At 48.1% G+C, this 23,848-nt stretch overlaps 1 protein-coding gene across 4 annotated transcripts in view; it reads left to right on the top strand.

Moving 5' to 3' along the window:
- The window catches only part of IL16 (interleukin 16), a 470,913-nt gene that overhangs the window by 426,837 nt on the left and 20,228 nt on the right, over nucleotides 1-23,848 (top strand). For all 4 annotated transcript variants that reach the window (XM_069222586.1, XM_069222587.1, XM_069222584.1 and 1 more), the window contains one exon: nucleotides 13,952-14,083. In XM_069222586.1, the coding sequence (XP_069078687.1) occupies nucleotides 13,952-14,083 (132 nt within the window). The remainder of the gene's footprint in view (nucleotides 1-13,951; nucleotides 14,084-23,848) is intronic.

Below are 23,848 nucleotides of genomic sequence, written 5' to 3'. Positions count from 1 at the left end.
AAAGGAATCCATACTTTCAGACTATCTGACAGGATTCCACCTAGGAAGAGGCACAGAATTTGCCCTTATCGCCATCTGGGAAGACCTTAAAAACACAGTACACAACAACAGGTTGGCCGCATTACTTCTTTTTGACTTCTCATCTGCCTTCAACACAGTTGACCATGACACCCTAATACAAAGGCTCTACGAAGCCAGCACAGAGGGGGCTACTCTCAAGTGGATCACATCATACTTTAAAAACAGAACAAATGTCATCTATGCTCCCCGATTTTCATCCACACCGTACTTTACAAAAGCAGGGGTCCCATAAGGCTCTATCATCTCACCCATGCTTTTCAACATCTAAATGACGTCATTACCGACAATGATGAATGAATTTCATCTCACACGCTATAACTATGCTGATGACACACAAATACTCCTTAAACTGAAATGCCCCAAAGACATTAGAAAAATTATGAGCCACTCTGCACTTGGCCTGATGATCTAGGACCAGCTCCTAAAGCATCTAAAGAAGTGAGAAACCATGGACTCCAAGTTATCAATGAATGCCCAAGTGGACAAATCAGCAAGATAAATCTTCATTACTATGAAAACTCTGTGACACATCTTTCCCCACCTGGGAATTCCACACAAGGTCCAGGCTACTATCTTTCTTGTACTGTCTAAACTGTATTATGCCAATGGCCTCTATCACGGATCATCTTTATCAACTATGAAAAGACTACAACAGATTCAGAACTCTGCTGCCAGACTACTCCTACATGTAAAGCCACATGCCCACATCTCCCCTGCTTTGACGGTCCTTCATTGGTTACCGGAAGATCCCCCTTCAAGCTGCTTTGCATCACCCACAAAGCAGTACTGGACTACTTTTCATCAGGAATAAAATCATCACATTCATGCAACAAAGGAACCTCCGCTCCAGTTTGGCACCTCACCTCAAAATTCCACCATACAAGGAAAACAACATAGGTGGCAGATTCTTCTCCGTCAAAGGAGCTAAACTATGGAACTCACTAAGCCAAAACATAAGATCCACGGATAATTGTTAGCTTCAGAAGACTACTCAAGAGTTGGCTCTTTCGTACATAACCCCACACCCAAACACTAAAGTACAGCAAATCCCTGTGTATATAAACACTTATAACTTGATTATATGTATGTATCTAGATATGTGTATTTCTTTGTACAAGTATGTATAATGATTATGTTGTTTTAAAATATATAGATACTCTTTAGGACTGCTTAACAAATTCTATATTATTTATGGATATATATAAATACATAGGCTACATATAGGATATTTGGATAGATGCTTATGAGTCTCTGTATTGTTTAACTATCACAATAAGTAAATAGTATCATAACTATTTTTCTACAAGTGCTTCATTATTTACATTTTAAGGAAAATGTAAAATGTGAAAAAATATTTTAGTTATACAAATCACAAATAAATTAGCCTAAAGTACAGCAACACTTGAAAGTCAGTTTATAAAATGCTACTTCAAAACCTCAATATATTCTCTTCCTTATACATGTATGTACTTATGTATATATGTGTATTACTTTACTCCTACTGTAGAAGGAAACCAACCTTTAACTCTATCCAATGCTCTACGCTGTCTCACCCTATACCTCTTTCAATATATCCTCTACCTTCAAAACGACTCATCCCAAACCTCATTCTACTACTATGATCTTCCAAACAACCTTTTCTAAATTCTTTCCTCATTTATCCCTCCTTTGACTCATACCAAACCTCATTTTACTAGTATGATCTTCCTAATCCATTTCTAGAGACTCTTACCTCCTCCATTTCTCCTTTTACTCATCCCAAACTTCATCAAACTACTATGATCTCATAAATAACACTTTCTAGACTCTTCCCCACATTATCTATTCAATCTAACTAATAAACACTGCTTAATGAACTCATATTTCCCTATGGCAATCCATCACTAATCCTTTTTGGCTTCCGGAGTAGGGTGTTACTCACCCAAAAGCTCTTCAACGCTTCATCAGGGGTACAAAGTGCTATATAAATACAATTACAATTACAATATTATTGCACAGAGGCACCATTTAGTCTGCTGGAATATGTTGTTGTGTCAGGGGTTGGCCAGGTCTGGTGCTTAACTTATTCAAATGCTAGAGTGAAGTATATTACAGCCCATATTGACACTATTAAGGCCCTATTCAAACTTAAAACTGTATTTTATGAATCAAAATGGTCCTACCCTTTTGTGAACATGTGTTTTGTGTTAGCATGTCTCTAACAAAACCCTTCCTTAATGTTCTTCTAATCCCACCCATTTTGCAATACATATTTCCAATGTTCCCATTGGCCTGTGCCACATTTACTAGAAAAACATATACCTGTGTATGTGGACATCTCCAACACTGTGGCAGAGTTCTCAGAAAGTTAGGAGAGATGGGGGGTCGAGATCTCCAACCGTATGTTTGCGAAAAGCATTTTGAATTAAGTAAATAGTACAAATTGGGTAATACTTTACATACTCCAAACTGTCATTTGTCACTCCAGCCCACAGTATAGAATTAAGCATTGGGGATATAGATCTGGCAATTCAAATGCACATATTTTCATTTTTTTCTCCATGCGAAAACATTTGCAGGTGGCATGCGGTCTAACTCTAAAAAGGAGAGCAAAGATCTCCCTGTAGGCATGCACAATGAGTGACTGCACCCACCTGCAGTTGGATGTTTGATGGGTCCATGGGGTCTCGCCTTTCCTGTGGGGCACTCGGGGTCTCACTGACTGTGTGCTACCTCTTTGTGGTGGATTGCCAGTGTAGCTTCTGATGGCTTCGCCTGTATGGCCATACTGTTGCACTGAGGCAAGGTGCATACCTCATTTAATGAGGCCAAACCATTAGGGAATGTCCCTTTTGGCTTGAAGCTATGCCAGTTGAGTTGGGGTGCCTAGTTCAAAAATCATAACCTCATACAGGGGTACAGCATCCCTGTAGCTTACTTCCCAGGCTTTTACAACCTAGTTGAAGGGGAAGGATCAAACTATTGGTCTGGGCAGTTAAAAAAAGTATAGTGAACCTCAAGACACTAAAACATGATAGAAAATGGCGAGTGCCTCGGTCTTCCAGACCTATAGTCCTATTATATGGCAGCCCAGCTGCACCATGGGGCAAACTGTTGCTCCGAGATAGATAACTGAGAGAAGAGATTTCTCTGCAATGATACAGGCAACACATCTCTTCTAGCATATCCTATGATGGGGTCGGACACTCCCAACACAGCCCCAGAGATAGTACACTAGTGGCATGGATGCAGGAGTCAGCAAGCATTTAAAAGAATTCTGAAACACACACCCTTTGCCAGATCACAACAGTTACAGTGGTTGAAACCATTTAGTAATGTTGAATATTTGATGTACTTGGCCCTATGGAAAGAGTGGGTCTGTCAAACTCAGGCAGATTTATAATGTTCCACTTCATTTCTCACATTCAAGAAAGTGTGCAAGAAGTTTGAATTAGATAGGAGCACACTTTTACACTACGCCAAAATTTGAAACACAATTATGGAGATGTGGACTGACTTTCAGAAAAGTTTCTGCCATTCGCTATACTGGCAGTCATGCTGGAAGAATGCTCCAACCAACACTTGTTGGGGGGTGATTCTGACCTCGGCGGTAAAATGCCCTTACCGCCGGTCAGAAGACCGCCATAACACCGCCGCGGCCGCGGTCAACCGCCACGGTCATTCTGACCCACAACGGCCAAACCTCCAAAAATCCGTCCTCCACTGCAGCCCGCCACATCGGCGGGCAGCGATAAACTGGAGATGACCAAACCTCCACCGTCACGCCAACAGAAATACGCCCATGCCATTACGACCCACGAATCCACACGGCGGTCATTCAAACGCGGTATTCCATTGGCGCTACACACCGCCGCGGTCAGAATACACACACATCACCAAAACACAGCCACATTGGACAATTTGAAAAACACACACCTGATACACATACACACACCACTCCCACACAATCAACCAACTATCAAACACCCACCCACATCACCCACAAACCCCTGCGACCCCAATTACTGAGAGAAGGAGAGAGAGACACAGCAGACAATCCAAAGCAAGACACACTGAGGCACACTACACCATCACACACACCACATAGTAGCACAAAGCACCACTCACCAACACACTCCTCATCACATACACCACCCCACACCTCACCCACACCACCCCATGGCACCCCAAAGGCATCCACGATTTTCGGACCAAGAACTCCGGGTCATGGTGGAGGAAATCATAAGAGTGGAACCCCAGCTCTTCGGCTCGCAGGTGCAGCACACCAGTATAGCCAGGAAGGCGGAGCTATGGCAGCGGATCGTGGACAGGGTCAACGCGGTGGGACAGCATCCCAGGAATAGGGAGGACATCCGCAAAAGATGGAACGACCTACGGGGGAGGTCCGATCGATGGTCTCCAGGCACAACATCGCGGTCCAGAAGACTGGCGGCGGACCCCCACCCACCCCTCCCGAATTTACATCGTGGGAGCAAGAGGTCTTGACCATCCTGCATCCTCAGGGCCTCGCAGGAGTAGCCAGAGGAATGGACTCTGGTAAGTCCCATCTCAACTACTATATCCCCCACACCCCACCAGCATGCCAACCCACACCCCCACCCTCACCCCCAACCCCCCAGCACACATCCTTCCTGACAATGTCTCACCAGCACAACCCACCCATCCCAACACCAACTCCTGCATGCCAACACAAACCATGGGCACCCATCACCTAAGCATGACCACTGCACTAACCCCTCCCCCCCACTAAATACCCTCACAACACCTCCCTCCAGGGAATGCCTGCACTGGGGGACTAGGGCACCCACAACACGCATGCTATTGCACACACAGAAACAATAACCAAACTCTCTTACCCCATGCAGGACCCGAACGACAACACACCAGCCAGGAGGGTCCAGAAGTGTCCATCCCACCACCGGAACAGGCCCACACTGAGGATAGCAGCTCTGTCGACAGTGAACCTGATGACCAGCCCGGACCATCGGGGACCTCTGGGCAGCCGGTTCCCCTCACCCAGACACAGGCCACACCAGACCCGACCCCCTCTGCCGACACCAGCACAGCTCCCACCCAGCGGGCCCATGCCTCTGTCTCTAGGACAGCTCAATCAGCGGTGTGTCCGCCACTACAGGGCACCCAGGCTAACCCGACACCCCAACAACAACAGGGACCTGGGGGCAGTGGGAGCGGGCACACCGGCCAGGGGACAGAGGCCGGGGGAAACCGGGCAGCTCTGAGGGCTGCTGTGCGACAGGGGGGGGAGGAGAGGCCCAGGGAACCCACTCTCCAAGAGGCCCTCACCACCATCATGGGGGCATACCACCACTCCCAAGAAACGATGGCGACGGTACTGGCCAGGTTCACTGAGATCCAGGCACAGCAGGAAGAACGCTACATGGGGTTCAGGGAGGAGCTGAGAATCATCGGGACCGCAATGGGGACCATCGTCCTGGCCCTCCACAGGATAGAGGACGCGTTGCAGGACCATGGTGCACCACACAGGGCCCCTGTCACTAGGCCGGACCAGGAACAGCCTACCACCTCCGCCGGCGCTAGTGGACAGGAAGTCCCAACACCTCGACAGCCCCCCAGAACCCCACCTCCTGCTGAAGAACAACCACCCCGTAAGAGGAGCCTGAGACCAAAGAAAAAGACAGAGTAGGATGTCAAGACCCCCGCCAGCAGGACATACCCCCTCAAGTCTTCCCACTGTCCCACATTGCCACCCTGTCCAACCATGAACTGCCTATGCTCCATCCTTCCACAGGCAAAAGAACAATGCACCTGTGAGACTGAGAACTGGACTCTGCCATGGATATTCCTCCACCCCCACCCATCACTCTTAGAATCACATGTACCGGTATCTAGCACTGTAAATAAATCACATTTTGCACACAAACCTGTTTTGAGTCATGCTGTATTATTAACAAAGGGATAACATATTACTGTTCAATTTCTGTTCTGTCAATTAGTCATGACAACATACCAATGTCAATACGCTGTATTTCATGGGCGAACCAAGCAGAAGTCAGGTACTGAGTCAGACAGCACTGAGAAGGGAAGGGAAAGGCATAAATTAATAAAAAACATCTGTGGGGAACTACAGAAAGTATAGATGCAGGAGGCTAGAAGCAATTGTGAAATGGCGTGGGTGATTCTTACGTGGGTGTTACTGGAAATACTGTTGTATCACTCTGTCCCTATTGTCTGTGTCGTCCTCAGAGTCTTCCTCCTCTTCACTCTCCACAGGCTCCACGGCTTCTACAACACCACCATCTGGACCATCCTCCTGCAGGAAAGGCACCTGGCGTCGCAAAGCCAGGTTGTGAAGCATACAGCACGCCACGATGATATGGCACACCTTCTTTGGTGAGTACATTAGGGATCCACCAGTCATGTGCAGGCACCTAAACCTGGCCTTCAGGAGGCCAAAGGTTCGCTCAATCACCCTCCTTGTACGCCCATGGGCCTCATTGTAGCGTTCCTCTGCCCTTGTCCGGGGATTCCTTACTGGGGTCAGTAGCCACGGCAGGTTGGGGTAACCAGAGTCACCTATTAGCCACACACGTTGTCTCTGTAGCTGCTCCATCACATAGGGGATGCTGCTATTTCGCATCACATACGCGTCATGCACTGACCCTGGGAACTTGGCATTTACATGGGAGATGTACTGGTCAGCCAAACAGACCACCTGGACATTCATCGAATGATAATTCTTTCTGTTTCGGTACACCTGCTCATCGTCTTTTGGGGGTACCAAAGCCACATGGGTCCCATCAATGGCACCAATGATGTTGGGGATATGTCCAAGGGCATAGAAATCACCCTTCACTGTGGGCAAGTCACCCTCCTCGGGCAAAATGATGTAGCTCCGCATGAGTTTCATCAGGGCAGACAACACTCTGCTCAAAATCTTAGAAAACATAGGCTGAGACATTCCAGATGACATGGCCACTGTGGTCTGGAATGACCCACTGGCCAAAAAATGGAGGACTGACAAAACATGCACCAGAGGGGGAATCCCTGTGGGTTGGCGGATGGGGGACATCAGGGCTGGCTCCAGCTGGGCACACAGTTCATGGATAGTGGCACGGTCAAGTCGGTATCGAAGGATTATATGGCGTTCTTCCATTGTCGACAGGTCCACCAGCGGTCGGTACACGCGAGGATTCCTCCTCATCCCAAGTCCCAGCGGACGGTGCCTAGGAAGGACAAAATGGAGCACAGAGTCAGCCAAACCACAGGTACGTACAGACAGCTTGCACAGTTAAAGAATGGCAATGGGTTGAAAGGCGTGTATGTGTGGCAATGCAAGGCCTAGGCCTGTGTGTCGCAGTCAAAATTAAGCCATGTGGGCCCTTGAAATGGCAGCTGCCTGACCTGTGAAGTGGGACAATGGGATGTGAGGTCACTGCGCTGGTGGGGCACACCGTGGCGGTAGGCGGTCGAAGACCGCGGCGCAAAGCCGCATTGGTTAACATTGAAGCCTATGGGTTTCAGGAACCAATAACGAAGTGCGCCGGCGGTCGCGGTACGCACCGCCGCGGTACGCACCGCCGCGGACGTGACCGCCATTTTCTATCTGCTTAATCACTCGAGACCTGATCATCCACAGGAGAGGACCTATACTGCAAGTGCTGCTGTGACCTCGGTCTGGAAGATACAATGGCTGCTGCGACTGGGGAAAGGGCCCCTGCCTTCACGTCTGAAGAATTGGACAAGCTCGTGGATGGGGTCCTCCCCCAGTATGCGCTACTCTACGGTCCTCCAGACCAACAAGTGAGTACCCCGGGTGCTAATGGAATGGGCTATGCCTGTGTGGATTGGGGTGGATGTAAGTTGGTGGGGTGGGGGGCGAATGAGGAGTGCAACGCCCGACAGATGAGAGCATGTGCCATATGGCAAAGTGGGTGGGGGGGGGGCCAATTACATCTAACATGCAGGCCATTGATGATTTCCTCCTTTCCACCCTGTACATGTCTAATAGGTCAGCGCCCATCAGAAGATCGAGATTTGGCGTGCCATCGCCAAGGAAGTCCGGACCTTGGGGGTCCACAACAGACGGGGCACCCACTGCCGCAAGAGGTGGGAGGACATCCGCCGCGGAACAAGGAAGACCGCAGAAACACTGCTGGGGATGGCCTCCCAACCTAGGAGGGGTGTCAGTCGCACCATGACCCCCCTGATGTCCCGGATCCTGGCGGTGGCCTACCCTGAATTGGATGGGCGCTTTAAGACATTACAGCAGACACAAGGGGGTGAGTATCAGCACATTCTCCTATCTTTCTGCGCAGTGGAGGCGTCTGGGTGGGGGAGGAGGGCTGTGGGTGACATTAGGCCAGGGCGCTTTCTGTAGTGTAGTCCTCTCCCTTAGGCATGGCCCTGTGCCCCCGGCCCCCACCTCTGTAGGGTGACAAGTACAGCCATTGAAGGTCCAGCATCTCCCATGTGCGCGTTTGACGTCTCTTGGCCTGTTGTCTTAGTCAGTAGTACTGAGTAGTGTACCCCGAATGCGTGGCTTAGTGCATTAGGCACCTGTGTCTGTCCTCTCCGCCAACGGTGTTGACATTGCATGCACTCAACCTGGTCTTCTTTTTTCTCCCCCCACCCTTTCTCTTCATCTTCTTGTGCATGTGTGCCTTAGCATCATCAGGCGGAGGAGATATGGCATCGGAGCACGAGGGAGCTGCAGGACACAAGGCCCCGGTGGGCCCAGGAACAGACACCGAGGGCACCAGTGATCCGGAGGGCGAGGGGAGCACCACGACGGGGACCGCTAGTGAGAGCAGCGAAAGCGACACGTCCTCGGATGGGAGCTCCCTAGGGGTGGCGGCAACATCCGTGCCCCCGCCTCTACAGGTACAGCCGCCACCCAGCGCACCAGCCCCGCCCTCCCAGCAGCCCCTCAGTCTTCGCTCCGTGCCGGTTCGCCCAGGAAGGCGCACGTCTCCTTCGCCCCAGGCACCTCAGCCCCTGCCCCTGTTGCCCCTGCTGCCCTCAGTGCGGAGCTCATTGACCTGGTAAGGACGCTCATTGTTGGGCAGACGACCCTTTTGAATGCCATCCAGGGTGTGCAAAGGGAGGTGCAACAGAGCAATGCGTACCTGGAGGGCATTCATTCGGGTCAGGCTGCCCATCAACGAGCGTTCACTGCTCTGGCCTCAGCACTGACGGCAGCCATTGTCCCTGTTTCCAGCCTCCCTCTTCTGACTGCCTCCAGCCTGTCTCTGTCTCCTGTTCCTCAGCCTATCCCATCCACACCATCAGACCAGCCTGCACACACCTCAACACCCAAGAGCAGCTCATCCAAACACAAGCACCACAGATCCCGCAAACACTCACCCGAGCAACACCCAGATGCAGACATGCCAACAGCCACTGCCACCCCTGTGTCCCCCTCCTCCTCGTCTCCCTCCTCCCTCCCTGTGACGTCTACACTCACACCTGCATGCACCCCAACATCAGCCAGTGCTTCCATCACCACCTCACCCTCCAGTACAGTCCACACTCGTGCAGTCACCACCCCCACTGCCATGTACACGTCCCCTGTGTCCTCTCCCACTGTGTCTGTCACCCCCTCTTCCAAGACACACAAACGCAGGCAGCCACCCACCCAACAGCCATCCACCTCACGACAGCCTACAGCACCAGCACCTTCACCCAATGACAGCACACCTGACTCTCCTACAACCACCTCCTCTACCTCCACTTCCATCTCCACTTCTCCTACCCTTTACCTTGGCCCTAAAAAACTTTTCCTGGCTAACCTTAACCTCTTTCCCCCCGATGACCTCCCCCATCCATCTTCAAAGAGTCCCAAGAGCACCGCAGCCACCACCAGCCCAGCTTCGGGTGTCACTGTTGTGCCTGGGTTCTGGAGCCCACCCTTTGCCAGCAGTGACACATCGATCAGCAGCAAGGACACGTCCAGCCCCCCCCCCGGCAAGAGGACCTGCAAAACCAAGGACCGACGTGCGAGGACCGACAGGGCTGCCCCCAAGGAGCAATGTGCGGCCACTTCACCACCCACACCATCTGGGGGAGGCAAGGGCCCGAGAGCCCCATCAAAGGAGCGGAAGGGCAGCAGGAGCGCGGAGAAGGTGGACCCCACATGCCACATCCCAGCTGGGAAGGAGGACACTAAGGAGGCCAGGAGTCCGTCCCCGAAGGGTCCAGAAACGTCACGGTCCGAGGGCGACTGAACAGGGAGTCCAGGCCAGGTCTGGCTCCCTTGACCTGCTGGATGAGCACCGCTGAACAGGGCCCGCTGTGCAGAAGAGTACCGCTGAACAGGGCCCCGCCGTGGAGATAGGCACCGCTGAACAGGGCCCGCGGTGCAGAAGAGTACCGCTGAACAGGGCCCCGCCGTGGAGATAGGCACCGCTGAACAGGGCCCGCGGTGCAGAAGAGTACCGCTGAACAGGGCCCCGCCGTGGAGATAGGCACCGCTGAACAGGGCCCGCGGTGCAGAAGAGTACCGCTGAACAGGGCCCCGCCGTGGAGATAGGCACCGCTGAACAGGGCCCGCGGTGCAGAAGAGCACCGCTGAACAGGGCCCCGCCGTGGAGATAGGCACCGCTGAACAGGGCCCCGCCGTCTCGAGCACCGCTCCGCTGGGCCCTTCCTCTCAAGCACCGCTCCGCTGGGCCCTTCCTCTCACGCACCGCTCCGCTGGGCCCTTCATTTCAAGCACCGCTCCGCTGGGCCCTTCCTCTCAAGCACCGCTCCGCTGGGCCCCGCCGTCTCAAGCACCGCTCCGCTGGGCCCTTCCTGTCAAGCACCGCTCCGCTGGGCCCCGCCGTCTCAAGCACCGCTCCGCTGGGCCCTTCCTGTCAAGCACCGCTCCGCTGGGCCCTTCCTCTCAAGCACCGCTCCGCTGGGCCCTTCCTCTCACGCACCGCTCCGCTGGGCCCTTCTTCTCAAGCACCGCTCCGCTGGGCCCTTCCTCTCAAGCACCGCTCCGCTGGGCCCCGCCGTCTCAAGCACCGCTCCGCTGGGCCCTTCCTCTCACGCACCGCTCCGCTGGGCCCTTCTTCTCAAGCACCGCTCCGCTGGGCCCTTCTTCTCAAGCACCGCTCCGCTGGGCCCTTCCTCTCAAGCACCGCTCCGCTGGGCCCCGCCGTCTCAAGCACCGCTCCGCTGGGCCCTTCCTCTCACGCACCGCTCCGCTGGGCCCTTCTTCTCAAGCACCGCTCCGCTGGGCCCTTCCTCTCAAGCACCGCTCCGCTGGGCCCCACCGTCTCAAGCACCGCTCCGCTGGGCCCTTCCTCTCACGCACCGCTCCGCTGGGCCCTTCTTCTCAAGCACCGCTCCGCTGGGCCCTTCTTCTCAAGCACCGCTCCGCTGGGCCCTTCCTCTCAAGCACCGCTCCGCTGGGCCCTTCTTCTCAAGCACCGCTCCGCTGGGCCCTTCCTCTCAAGCACCGCTCCGCTGGGCCCCGCCGTCTCAAGCACCGCTGAACAGGGCACCGCCGTCTCAAGCACCGTTGATGGTTCACTGTGCCCACCATGCCTCCTCCTTGACCAGTGGAGACTGTCATCCACCTGATGGACTGTGGCTTTGCACTCCCCAGGATGGTCCAGTGGGCAGCCCACCCACTGTAGAGACATTGAGAGACTGTGGCTTTGCACTCCCCAGGATGGTCCAGTGGGCAATCCACCCACTGCAGAGACTTGAGAGACTGTGGCTTTGCACTCCCCAGGATGGCCCAGTGGGCAGCCCACCCACTGTAGAGACATTGAGAGACTGTGGCTTTGCACTCCCCAGGATGGTCCAGTGGGCAGCCCACCCACTGTAGACACATTGAGAGACTGTGGCTTTGCACTCCCCAGGATGGTCCAGTGGGCAGCCCACCCACTGTAGAGACATTGAGAGACTGTGGCTTTGCACTCCCCAGGATGGTCCCGTGGGCATGGTGGCTCCTCGTGGATCTGGCGTCGTGGACTCATGTGGCTGTGGTGCCCCCCCCTTCCCTTCCCCCTGAGGTGCCTGTAGTTTTTACATCTGATGCCCCTGCAGTGTTCTCTCCAAAGGACTCAGGTCTCCTGTGTGGGCTTTGCCCTTGTTTCTCAAGACTTTGGCCCACGGACATGCTGAATTCGTAGGATGTGCAGGACTTGGTACTTCAGTTATACACTGATGTGTATGTCATTTGTTTTGTTGTGGATATCTTTCATGGTTGTACGCTAATTTTCTGGAGCTTTTTGGTACATAAATATTTATTCCAAATATGATTATGTCCTAGCATTTTTCAGGGGTGTTTGGGTGGTGTCACTGTGACTTGGTGCTCTGCATTGGTGAGTACATGATTGGGGGGGGGGGTCGCATATGTGTGTGCCCGTAACCTTTCGTCCTCCCCCTCCCGTGTGTCGTAGGTGCAGTACTCACCGTTGTCGTCTGCGCCGGACTTCGTACTCGTGGTAGATGAGAAGGTAGACGAGAGCAGGTAGGATGTTTAATTCGGGTTCCATGCTGTCCTCCGTACTCGTGGAGTGTGTTTTGGTGAGCGTTTTCCCGTTCGTAGTCTGTTTCCGCCGTGTTTTTATCGGCGGTGCTCCCGCCCCGGAAAAGGTGGCGGATTGGTGAGTTATGATAGTGTGGGCGGTACATTGTCTGCCGCCTGCCTGTTGGCGGTGACCGCCGCGCTGTTTGTCTGTACCGCCGCGGCGGTCGGAGTGTTAAGTTGGCGGGCTGTGTTGGCGGTTCCCGCCAGGGTCAGAATTCCATTTTTTGGACCGCCAGCCTGTTGGCGGGTTGGCCGCCGCTTTAACACCGACCGCCAGGGTTAGAATCACCCCCTTGGTGTCCAATATATATGTCTCTGAAATCTGATTTAACCCGGATTATACTATAAGACAATGAAGCTATAGATGGAAGGAGGATTTGCAAGTACATGTCTTTTACCAAGATTTAGAAAAAGCCTACTCCATGGGTCAGGAAATTTCTAGTAATGTCATGTTGAAATTGATACATTTTAATTGTCTACACTGCTTCTATGACACTACATCATGATGGCATAGAATTTACACCACCAGATCATTTTCCTGTCCTAAATGCACTGAAGACAAGGCAAATGTTCCGCACATGGCATGATCTTGCAGGAAGCTTTCTGAATACTGGAGGTGATGAAGACAATAACACGGGTGACACAAATTTGTCTGTTGGGTTTGTTGGGTGTTAACATTAAGAACCAGAATACCCAGCATAGATTTTCTGCATTGTTTTTTCTGCTGGGTAAGCGAAGACTGACAATACACTCGCTGTCCCCCACACAGACCATCAGTGGCATCCTGGGTGTAAGATGGGCAGGGACGGCGTCCAGATGGATGAAAGATGTTAGGACAGATGAAAATGTGATGGAAGATTTAGAGCTCTAGGCTAAAAGTGTTAATTGACTAAGTGATCTCCCTGAGACGAAGAGATGACCCTGTAACGTAAAAGGTAGACTATCACACAGCTGACTCAGTAGTGGGATAAAGAGAGCCCAATTGGTTGACTTATAAGTAGATCATGCATCCTAGATTGGTGGTATTTTTATATCTGGCTGTAATACAATGTTGCAATAACTGTTGCTCTCAGGCAGTAACTCATAAGCACAATAAAGGCGCAATAAATGGGATGTTACCTAAAGCCATGTTGGGGGTTGGGGGGTCCGAGGTTCGGTTGAGTCATTTTAGATTTGCATTGTCTAGGATACAGACGATTTGATCATTCTCTGTGAGATATTTTTGTTACAAAAACATACTTTAAAAAACTAACTTTCATTTTACACAACGTTTTACAAAATTCAACTAGTTTTTTTGCATAATCAAAAATAATGATTATTTCTATTAACACAAATAACTTGTCTTGTCTTTTGGTTTGACAGAACAGGAAGAATCATCCTGCACAATCACAGTCACTCTAGAGAAGACACTGGCAGGACTTGGATTCAGTCTGGAAGGAGGGAAAGGTTCCATTCATGGTGACAAACCTCTTGTCATCAAGAGGATTTTCAAAGGTAGGAATCACTTTATGGTAAAGTGAACTAGAGAGGGAATCTGTAGGTGTCTCATGGGTAAGTATTACTGAGACAAAAGCATCATGTAAATACTGGTACCACTGCTGCAGAAGATTATTTATGGTGTTTAGTAAGTTTTACGACCCAGTGTCTCACTCGGCTGAATTCCATTAATATTTGAACATTTGTGAGTATAGGAGCTAGTCATCTCATTTCAGCGAGAGGTCCAACTGTTTGGAGTGTGATGGCTGTTACCCAATGAATAGTACCACTGTGGTTATACACTAGGGCAGGCAACTGAGGTTTCACAAGCAATATGAAATATTACTTTATATCTTTATATCTAAACAATGGTGTTAAAGGAGTTTACATTTCGATGAAGTATCAGCTGTTTAGGCCTCATGCTATCCATCGTTGAACATGTGATATGTCCACAATGTTTGGTGTGGCACTGGATCTTATGAAGGTTTCTGACCAACTAAATAATCACCTGTTTGTTGGACAGTATTTAATTGAACATATTACTCATGGTCCCTCGCAGTCCCCCCTATCAAAGATGTGCAAATCAAAATATAATGAATTAATGTTGTTTATGTTGTTGACACTCTGAACTGCCATGCCTTTGTGCACTTCAAACATTAGGAAGATAAGGGAATTGAGGTGTAGAAAAATAATTCATAATTCAAACAGGATCATACACTTGACCAAGTGGAGAAGTCAGGGTTCAAATACAGGTATCCTAGTTCTGAAATCTGCAATGTAGTCCCTCTCCTTCCATGGACAATTTTAAATGTGAAAGAATACACTCACCAAACAACAATGACCTTTGCATTTTGTTCAGTAATTGATACAAAGGACTGCACAATTACATATTTACTACAGTGACAACTTTAAATAGCCATGCACGTGTAGGGCCTAATTCACAAATTTCATTTTTTGCCACAAACTTAAGTTTACGGCCCAAAATGTCCATTTATACCTGCCAGGAATTCACAAATGGATTCCTGGCTGGTGTAAATGAAATTTCTCCTGTACATTTCTCCTGCCACTGGTGTGGAGAAATCTGCAGTGATTAATCCCACATAACAGTGGGACATTGACATTTCAAGGCGTGGTTTGCCTTGAAAGTTTGTAAATGTCCACAAATATTTATGTTTGTGGGCATTCACAAACTTTGATCCAACCCCTTCACATCCTGAAAACAACATAAATTTAGTCCTGTGAAGAGTTGTAGTAAGTCCTCTTCCAAGATGAGAAGCACAAAGTATCACCCCAGCTTTGGCGGGGTTCAAGGGGAAGAGCTTCCTGTAATGGTGAACATGTTTCCCTTGGAGAACAAATGAAAAAATGTGCATTCGAATAACGAGCTCTATATCCCCTATATTTAAGTCTACATTGTGGGCCCAAGTGACAAACTACATTTTGGAGTTTTTAAAGTAGTGTACAATTAGTTATATTCACTTAATACAAAATGCATTTCACAAATATACGTATGGCGATCTCCACCTCCATATCTCCTAACTTTTCTATATGAGATCTCTTACACAGTGGTGGAGATGTCCACATAAATATGTACAGGTTTTTCTAGTAAATTTGACAGGGGAGAATTGGAAATTTGGAAATAATTACTATATATTAGGTAGGATTAAGAGAAAAATAACCCCTTAGCCTTTCCCCACCAGTGCTGAGCCCATTTTTGGCTATTTGGGAGAGTTTGCACTTGAAGCTCCATAGCTTTTTTCCACATAAGGTATCCATGATAAATTTGTGTTCTTTTTCTGCAATATGCTTGGAATTCTAAAGGTAGTCCGGGTTTATGAATTCCCCTAGAAGTGACAGAGGAAATAGTCAAAATTGTGAGTTTTGTTTCAGAACAATAGGGAAAAGCGCTCCTGATAAAAAATATTTTTTCCCTAAAAATGGCACCAACAAACGGTTTGCTGTACTAGAGTCATCATCTTCCCAGCTTTCAGGAACATGCAGAGGTGAGTCTAAAAAACTAAGTTTGAACAACCATTTTGTCATTTTTCTAAGAGGTAGCCTACTGTTTCTATTTTTTGTTCTCCCAACCTACTTCAAGTTTGTTGTGGAAACCAGTATGAAACCTATGGGTGATCAAGAAAAGCTATAGATTTATAAAGAGTAGATAAAAGTCCAAATCCAGCAAGTGGACATATGTGTAGCTCCCTCAAGGTTTTCCCAAGGAAAATACCTGTTGAAATTAAGAAACATTGAAAATGAGTAGTAAAAAAACAACATTTTCATCTGTAACTTTTTGTCACAATGGCCGATTTACAAAACAATACACCATTACATCCGCTAGACCCTTCTGGTTGTGGGGCTATATGGGGTTTGTAGGCTGTCCAACACAAGGTGGCCAAGGCCTACAACTGAGCTGCACCGTACAATGGTTCTTCTTTGAGTACCAAGCATAGACCAATTTATGTAGCATAATACGCAGAATGAAAAATGGTTATCTAGGAAACCTCTGTATTTCTGAAATGGGCACAAGATATGGAGATTAGGAGCAGTGGTCAGTGGGCTCTGAATTTGTGGGTACATGTACCTGTGTATGATTTGAAGGGCATTTTTCTAAATGGCATCTTTTTTATACACTGGCTTACATTTAAAATCCACAAATGCACTGAAATCCAATTGGTAATAACACATGTTCTATTATTCTATGCTCCCACAAGTATTCTGATAAAAATGGTGCCTCACTTGTAGGAGTAGGCATAGTGGCTGCAACAGGAAATTGCCAAAAACACAACATGGACGCATCACATTTTTTCACTGAAAACTGACCCTTTTTTCTATATTTTGGAGCCTAGCTCAGCCAGAACCTAGGGAACCCTAGCCAACCTGTACATGTTTGGACACTAGACACTAAAGGGTATCCAGGATGGGCTGACTTGTGTGACTCTCACCATGTTTTTTACCCATAACCCCTTGCAAATCTCAAAATATGACTAAAAACTAATTTTCCTCACATTTCTGTGATGGAAAGTTCTGTAATCTGCAGGGTGCTACAAACTTCCTTCTACTTGGCATTCCCCTAAGTCTCCTGATAAAAATGCTGCCTCACTTGTGTGGGTAGACCTAGTGACCGCGACAGGAAACAACCCAAAATACAACATGGACGGACTTCATTTTTCCACCAAAACCTGACCCTTTTTACCTATGTGGCCAGCTATCGATTTTGGACCCTATCTCAGCTGGCACCTAGGGAAGCCTACCAAACCAGCACTTTTTTTTAAAACTAGATACAGGGGGACGTGCAGGGTGGGGTAATTTGTGTGGCTCTCACCAGGTTTTTTTTTATCCGGAATCCCCTGCAAAGCTCAAACTTTGCCTAAAACACATTTTCCTTGCATTTCTGTGAGGAAAGGTCCTAGAATCTGAAGGCAGCAACAAATTTCCTACCACCCAGCATTCCCCTCAAGTCTCCTGAGAGAAACGGTGCCCCAGTTGTGTGGGTGTGACTAGTGCCTGAGACAGGGAAGGGCCCAAAATGTATTGTGGAGACATCTAAATTATCTATCACAAAACAACCTAGTTTTGCAATGGGGGCAACTGCATTTTTGGTCCCAGGCTTGGCAGCCATCTAGGGAAACCTACCAAAGTCAGACATTTCTGAACACTAGACACCGCGGGTGCAGTATAGAAATTGCCTGCATAAAAATTATAACCTTTGTGAAGGAGTGGCTGGACAAGCTCCCATACAAAGTTTCCTGTGACTCCTAGCATGGGAGGGCAACCTGCAGGGTTTAGAGTGGAGTCCTTGCCTGTATACACTCTCAAGCTGTACACATAGCCGATAGAGCTCTCATACAGCTTAATGCCATAGTGAGCTCTTTTGCTCACAATGCACTGCCTGGATAGCAGCCACCCTTTGTAGAGGATTAAGGGCTCATCAATGGCTATATTCTTTCCAGGAGTATAAATCTCTGGAAACCTGGCAGACAAATGTTCCACAACAGGTTTAATTTTTAACAACCTGTCATTGCCTGGATGGTCCCGAGGCAATGCAGCAGAATTGTCACTGAAATGTAGCATGGCCTGCAATAGCAAAAAACTATCCCTGCTCATGTACGTGCGAAGAGGGGAGTTACCCAGTAGGACTGGAAGGTTGGTTTATGCATTAACCCCATTTTGAAGAAAGTCACAGAAATATCTTCAACTCCTCAAGCAAAGTGGGAGTCCACTGGCTTGCCCCAGAAGGAGGCCCTAGAGTGTCTCCATGTACCCTCAGAAATTGTTTGCCATGCAAATTTGTTTGTTGCACAATTTGCTGAAGGAAGTCAACATCCCAAAAAGAGATGGACATAGCCAATATGCAAAAAGTTGTCCGTATTGACTTTAAATCCAGCGTTGCCAGTGAACGGCGTAATTTTGGCCTGAACTAAATTGGGGGTCTGCCAAGCACGCACTCCGTCTGTGCTTACCACCACATGTGCCTTCTCTCTGGACTGTTCTAACCTGATACTGTTGTCCTGCTGCACAGACTGTGCTTGCAAAGGGTCAGCACAACTGTCATTGTGTCCCTCAGAATCGCTGGAACATGAGTCGTCTGATGGAACTCCATCTGAAAAATCACTTGCAATTTCTGCTCCATTGTTCTGTCCCTCAGATGCTGTCTTAGTATCTGCTGTCTCAGTCTCTGATCCTGCCTCAGATCTGTCCTCCATAACCTCAGTTAGGGCTTTGTCGCGTTGGCTCTCATTATCCTAAATGAGACTACTGGATTTCTAGGTAGCAGGATCGTTCTTGGTGTGGGGGACTGAGTCTGACCCACTTGGAAGGACCTCTGTCACCCTAAATCCGGATTTGCTCCGGCTAACTAGCAATGCCTCATCTCTCCCAAGGGGAAGAGATGATTGGGCAGCCGAGCGCATGACATCTTTGGAACTTCTCAGGGAAGTCGTGGTCACTCAGATCCAAACCAGCTCTCTCATTTACATTATGATCTCATATACAAATGACAAAGGCAGTTGAAGTTTTATATGTTGTTTTAATAAAACGACTGCATTTTAGATATTAAGGCGTGAGCCGCAATAACCGGACCATACAAGACAGTAGGATTGAAATAGTCACGAGGAGAGTGAAACATAAGAATAACGCTATGATGGTGTTAACAATTTCTACTCTCTCAGCAAGTTCTATTTCGAGCACAGCATGTTAAACTTCTAACTTGCCTTTCAGATTCCCTGGGAAGCCATCAACCCTCATACCTGAGCAAAGGCCTGTGAGCTGGTTCAGCATCTGCAATGAGGCAGTCAGCGTCTAGTTGTGGTTCCCTGGTCGGAATCTCCCTCTCTCGTGTATTGGGACAAGGAAGTGTTTTTATAACTAACATGTCAGTGTGATCACAAAATGTCCGTATGCAAGAATGCCAAAGACTAAACTCCTACCACGTCTATCGGCAATGTACCAGACTGTATCCTTGACTGAAGCACAGAGTGAACAAGAATGTGTTATTGAGAACTCCAGTGCTGAAGTAGGCTAAACAGTGTGATATAAAAAATAAAACAAGAACGTAGAACTGGTTATTTGAAAAATAACAGTACGAAGCCAAATAAAAAGCATTTAGAGCAAAGAGCACAGAGGCTCTAAGCTGCGAGCAAAGGAATAAAATACATCCAGGGCAAAGTGCACAAAGGCCTAAAGCCTGAAGCTAACGCTACATAAACTGACCACACTACACCCTCCCCTTGTCGGTAGCAAGTGGTTCTAATAATATAAAAATATGCCCCAGATACAAAAAATACATCAAATATATTTCGACAAGTTCAGAGGACAGCAAAGCAGAAAACTCATTTAAATTGGGACAATGTCAATTTTAACAACAACAAAAAAAAAATCCAATTCCTAGACAGAAGCCATGGAAAGCAGGAGATCCTCCACTTCGACAGATGTCAATATCGGAAAATCCACGCCAAAAACTATCATGGAGCAGGTGTGTTCCAAAGCCCCAGAACCATCCAGGGCGGCACTCCGTGCAGGGCCTATGAATGAGGCAATACCATCTTCCTCCAGTAAGGGAATCTCATAAACGGCCTCACGAAGCAAACGCAACCGTAGTGCACAAGTCTGGGAATGAGCCCTAATCGGGAACATCAACAGATCAGTATTGACCACTGGGGGGTGCTGCAGTGAGAGACAGAGAGCCAGTGCATGTTCAAACGAGCACCAAAGGCACCGAAACACGGGTTGCACACAATCCAAAATCGGTCGGAATGACAGAGACCAGTCATACTCCAATTGTCCCAGGAGTGTTGCTCCAAAATGCTGCATCATGCGTTCACGACACAGCTGCGCTGACGGGAGCGCCAATATGGGATATCGTCGCGGTGGGGCAGCCATTGCGGAAGAACAACAGCAACAGCAAAACACCAGCCAACAAAGCCAAAGTAATCGGAAATCCCCCCAAAATGCTTCCGAAAATAGAATGAATAGCCAAAGGTATTAAACCGAATATGGAAGAGAAGGTATGAGCAAAACCAACACCAACGGCTTTGAAAAAATGTGCAATTCCAGCAGTGCTGGACGCATTAAATATACGACCCACTAGTTCACCAAAGTGACTCAGAAAGTTAGTATTTAAAAGGGACTGTATTTCCGCTGATGACCTCGCCACCTGAAGTGCGTAGGTCTCGCTAGCAGATGTAAGGGCCACATGCTTTTGAAACAATAGAGCTTTCAGTCGACTCAACTTGTCGAAATTCACCTTGGAAGTAGCAATATGAGGCCAGATGTCCGCTACCTCCCTAATGTGAGTGGGGGGAAACAACACATTCCCGCAGGACGTAACGCCCTTGGTGACAACGACCACGTAAACTATTCCGGCATGCATGCCACAACAGGGTTCACTGTTAAGAAGGACGTAGCTGCCGTTTGAAAGCACCTGGAAAGTGTTTTTAATTACTGGGACTGGAACTCCCTTAAGATAACAAGCTAATTTAGCAATCGAGGCATTACACACCCCGTGCAAAGACAGCTGTTTACAAACCATCGAATGGCTGACAGAAGTTTCGCATTCGCTACCGCTAAGATAAACCTCCCTCCTACCATTAAGACATCTGTACAGAAAGGGAAGCTCCCACACCTCATGTATGTAACTGTCCCCCAACCGTTCATATCTACCCACCGGAATGTGCTTTAAACAAGAAGTAAATTGCAGAGTGGAGATAGGCAAATTAATAACCCCGTGAATCAACCACTCAGCTGACGGAATCTCAGCCACAGTAAAAGGCAATTTCTCCAACTTTTCAATATGTAACATAACATATGTTGCTTCCTTCTTAGCCATCAGCTGTTGTTGACGTGTCAAATTAAAGGAAATAAATATCTCCCTGGCACGAATGTGCTGCCACGGAACGCGACCTGCCTTCAAGGTCTGTAGAGACCGCGTTTGACTCTGCCCATGATATAAAGAAGACATATCAGATGTAATAATGTCTATAGCAGAGGAAACAATGTTGTCAATTGTGTATACACGGTCTGAAAGTGTATGCATCCCATTATCCACAACAGACAAAGCCTGTATCAAATTTTCCTGATCAATTTGCCTCAACCGGGCCGCTGCCTCTTGTTGTGAAAGCTTCCAAATCTCATTATATACTTCATACAAAAAACGTTTCTTCCGTGGTATTCTTGGTCCTGACAAAAAATCTTGCAAGTCAGTATCATTAGACAGTAACGTGAGATGTGTCTTAACTGCATCCAGAGTGGATGACTTCAACCATTGTTGACAAAGTTTCCCCACGCTGTATGTAGTAATGATATCAGCATGTTCTGGTGATATGTAGTGAGGGTCAGCCCTACTAGTCCTTAAACCCCCCGAAGAGGTGACAAAACGCTGATGACACCCATTAGTGTCTATGAGCCACAATAACCACCCGCCCGGACGTATCAATGAAGTGTTAAGCGTACCATTCTGGACCCAGCCTGTAAGCTCACCAAACGTGGCATTAAGACATTGCTGCCAATTTTTCAATTTGGAAGGGACAGGTATGCTAGACAAATTCAAGTCTCTAATTGTTGCTAAGCCCAAACAGCTAGTCTGTTGTACAATGTCATTCAGGAAAATCATTTGGAAAGGAATAATACATGCCCTAAACAATGTGTCCCTACCCCGCATTTGCCAATTTTTCATTCCCCAGACACTTTTCAAATCAACATTTTTGGACCAGTATTCATACCCCTCAAATGAAAGTTTGGATACAAACAAATGTGAATACAGTAATTTAGTATCAGTCAATAACATTTGCTTATTAGTATGCAGAGTAACCTTATAATAGTAAGACTTAGCACCCTGTTGATGATGCCCAGAAAAATATGCAAATTTATCAGAATACGTTTTAGAACTCCCCTGTGGAGGAGTCGGGCAATGTTCCCATTGCATATATTCAAATATCGATTTAGGGCTACTAGCTTTATGAATAAAGTGGTGTCCATAATAATTGTAGCAAAACATGTCACCATAATTATCTCTAAATAGGTAAGCATCTTCATTTTCATAGACAGTATAATGCAATTCCGTCAACATAGAATCCACTGTCTTTACGTCCCAATCATCAGAAACAATGCCTGGTATAACGATATCATTCATTGACAATTTGAGAACATACGGTATTTGAATTATTTCAGTTGGACCATATATATCAAACATCACTCTATCCCACACAATCCCATCTGGAATCGGCACTGCAGAAATGTTCACAAAGGACAAGTCCCTTCGAACCATATGTGACGAAAAATGTGGTTTCAACACCATCTCCACGTGCTCAATGTCAGATCGTTCAGGAAGAAAATGACCATGTATAACCAGAAAAAAGGTAACTACAAACCCCAGCCATAAGAAAAGAGTCATCACAGTCATAAAAAGCCACAGATAGTTCCAAGGAACAATAAAATATGTGTTTTTGAGCCAACACAGAAGCCTACTTGGACCCAGGGCTGGTGTTGAAGAGGACAAGGAGTCCGACACGGTATCATCAGTGGTGTTGAAGCAGCCCGAGGCAGTTCTCGCAAAAGGTGCAACCGCAAACAAAGAAGTAGATGGTGGCATTCGCCTTGGGACGCTATAAACCACATGTTCAGTAATATCAGTAGAACTTACGGCAACTTGATCAAAAGATTCCAAATTATTTGCTGTCAGTGGAACAATCGCAAGATCAGCTTCCACCCTCCCCAAGCTCGGAGAGGAAATAGCGTTGGTGCAAATCACCTGCAGCGGGACTTCTTCCCCAATAGTGAGAGGGATTCCGGAACTACTGGGTGTCCCTCCTGGTCTGCTGTGCAGAATCGGCTACATGTTGTAACTTGATATTGTCGATGGAAACAAAGCGATTTCCTTTGGCCCCTTGCAACGGTGGCAAAATTACAGTTCTTGTGCCTTGGATCCCTAGCACAGGGACAGGCACCCGATAGGAAGGACCAAACTCTTTTTTCACTGCAACCTTTTCATTCACAAGATCCCCAATCCTGGGAATCCAACCAGTAGGCGTTACTGGTTTATCCTTAATTTCTGTGGAGGCAGCACTGGCAGAAGAGTTATCTTCACGGAATTGTTGTAAATCCTGCAAAACAGTGACACAATCATTTATGTCAAAGGGCGTATCTGCCGTCTCCACACCAGGACCATCTAGATCAGGAACATACATTTGTGTTCCAAACAGGCACTCATATGAAGTACGACCCCCCAGGGACCTTCTAGGCAAGTTATTAAGTGCTCTCTGTACTCCATATAGGTGGGCTAGCCAA

The sequence above is a fragment of the Pleurodeles waltl genome, chromosome 3_1, assembly GCF_031143425.1.
Source record: "Pleurodeles waltl isolate 20211129_DDA chromosome 3_1, aPleWal1.hap1.20221129, whole genome shotgun sequence".
Classification (NCBI taxonomy): Eukaryota; Metazoa; Chordata; class Amphibia; order Caudata; family Salamandridae; genus Pleurodeles; species Pleurodeles waltl.
This window is presented reverse-complemented; position numbering and strand designations above follow the sequence as displayed.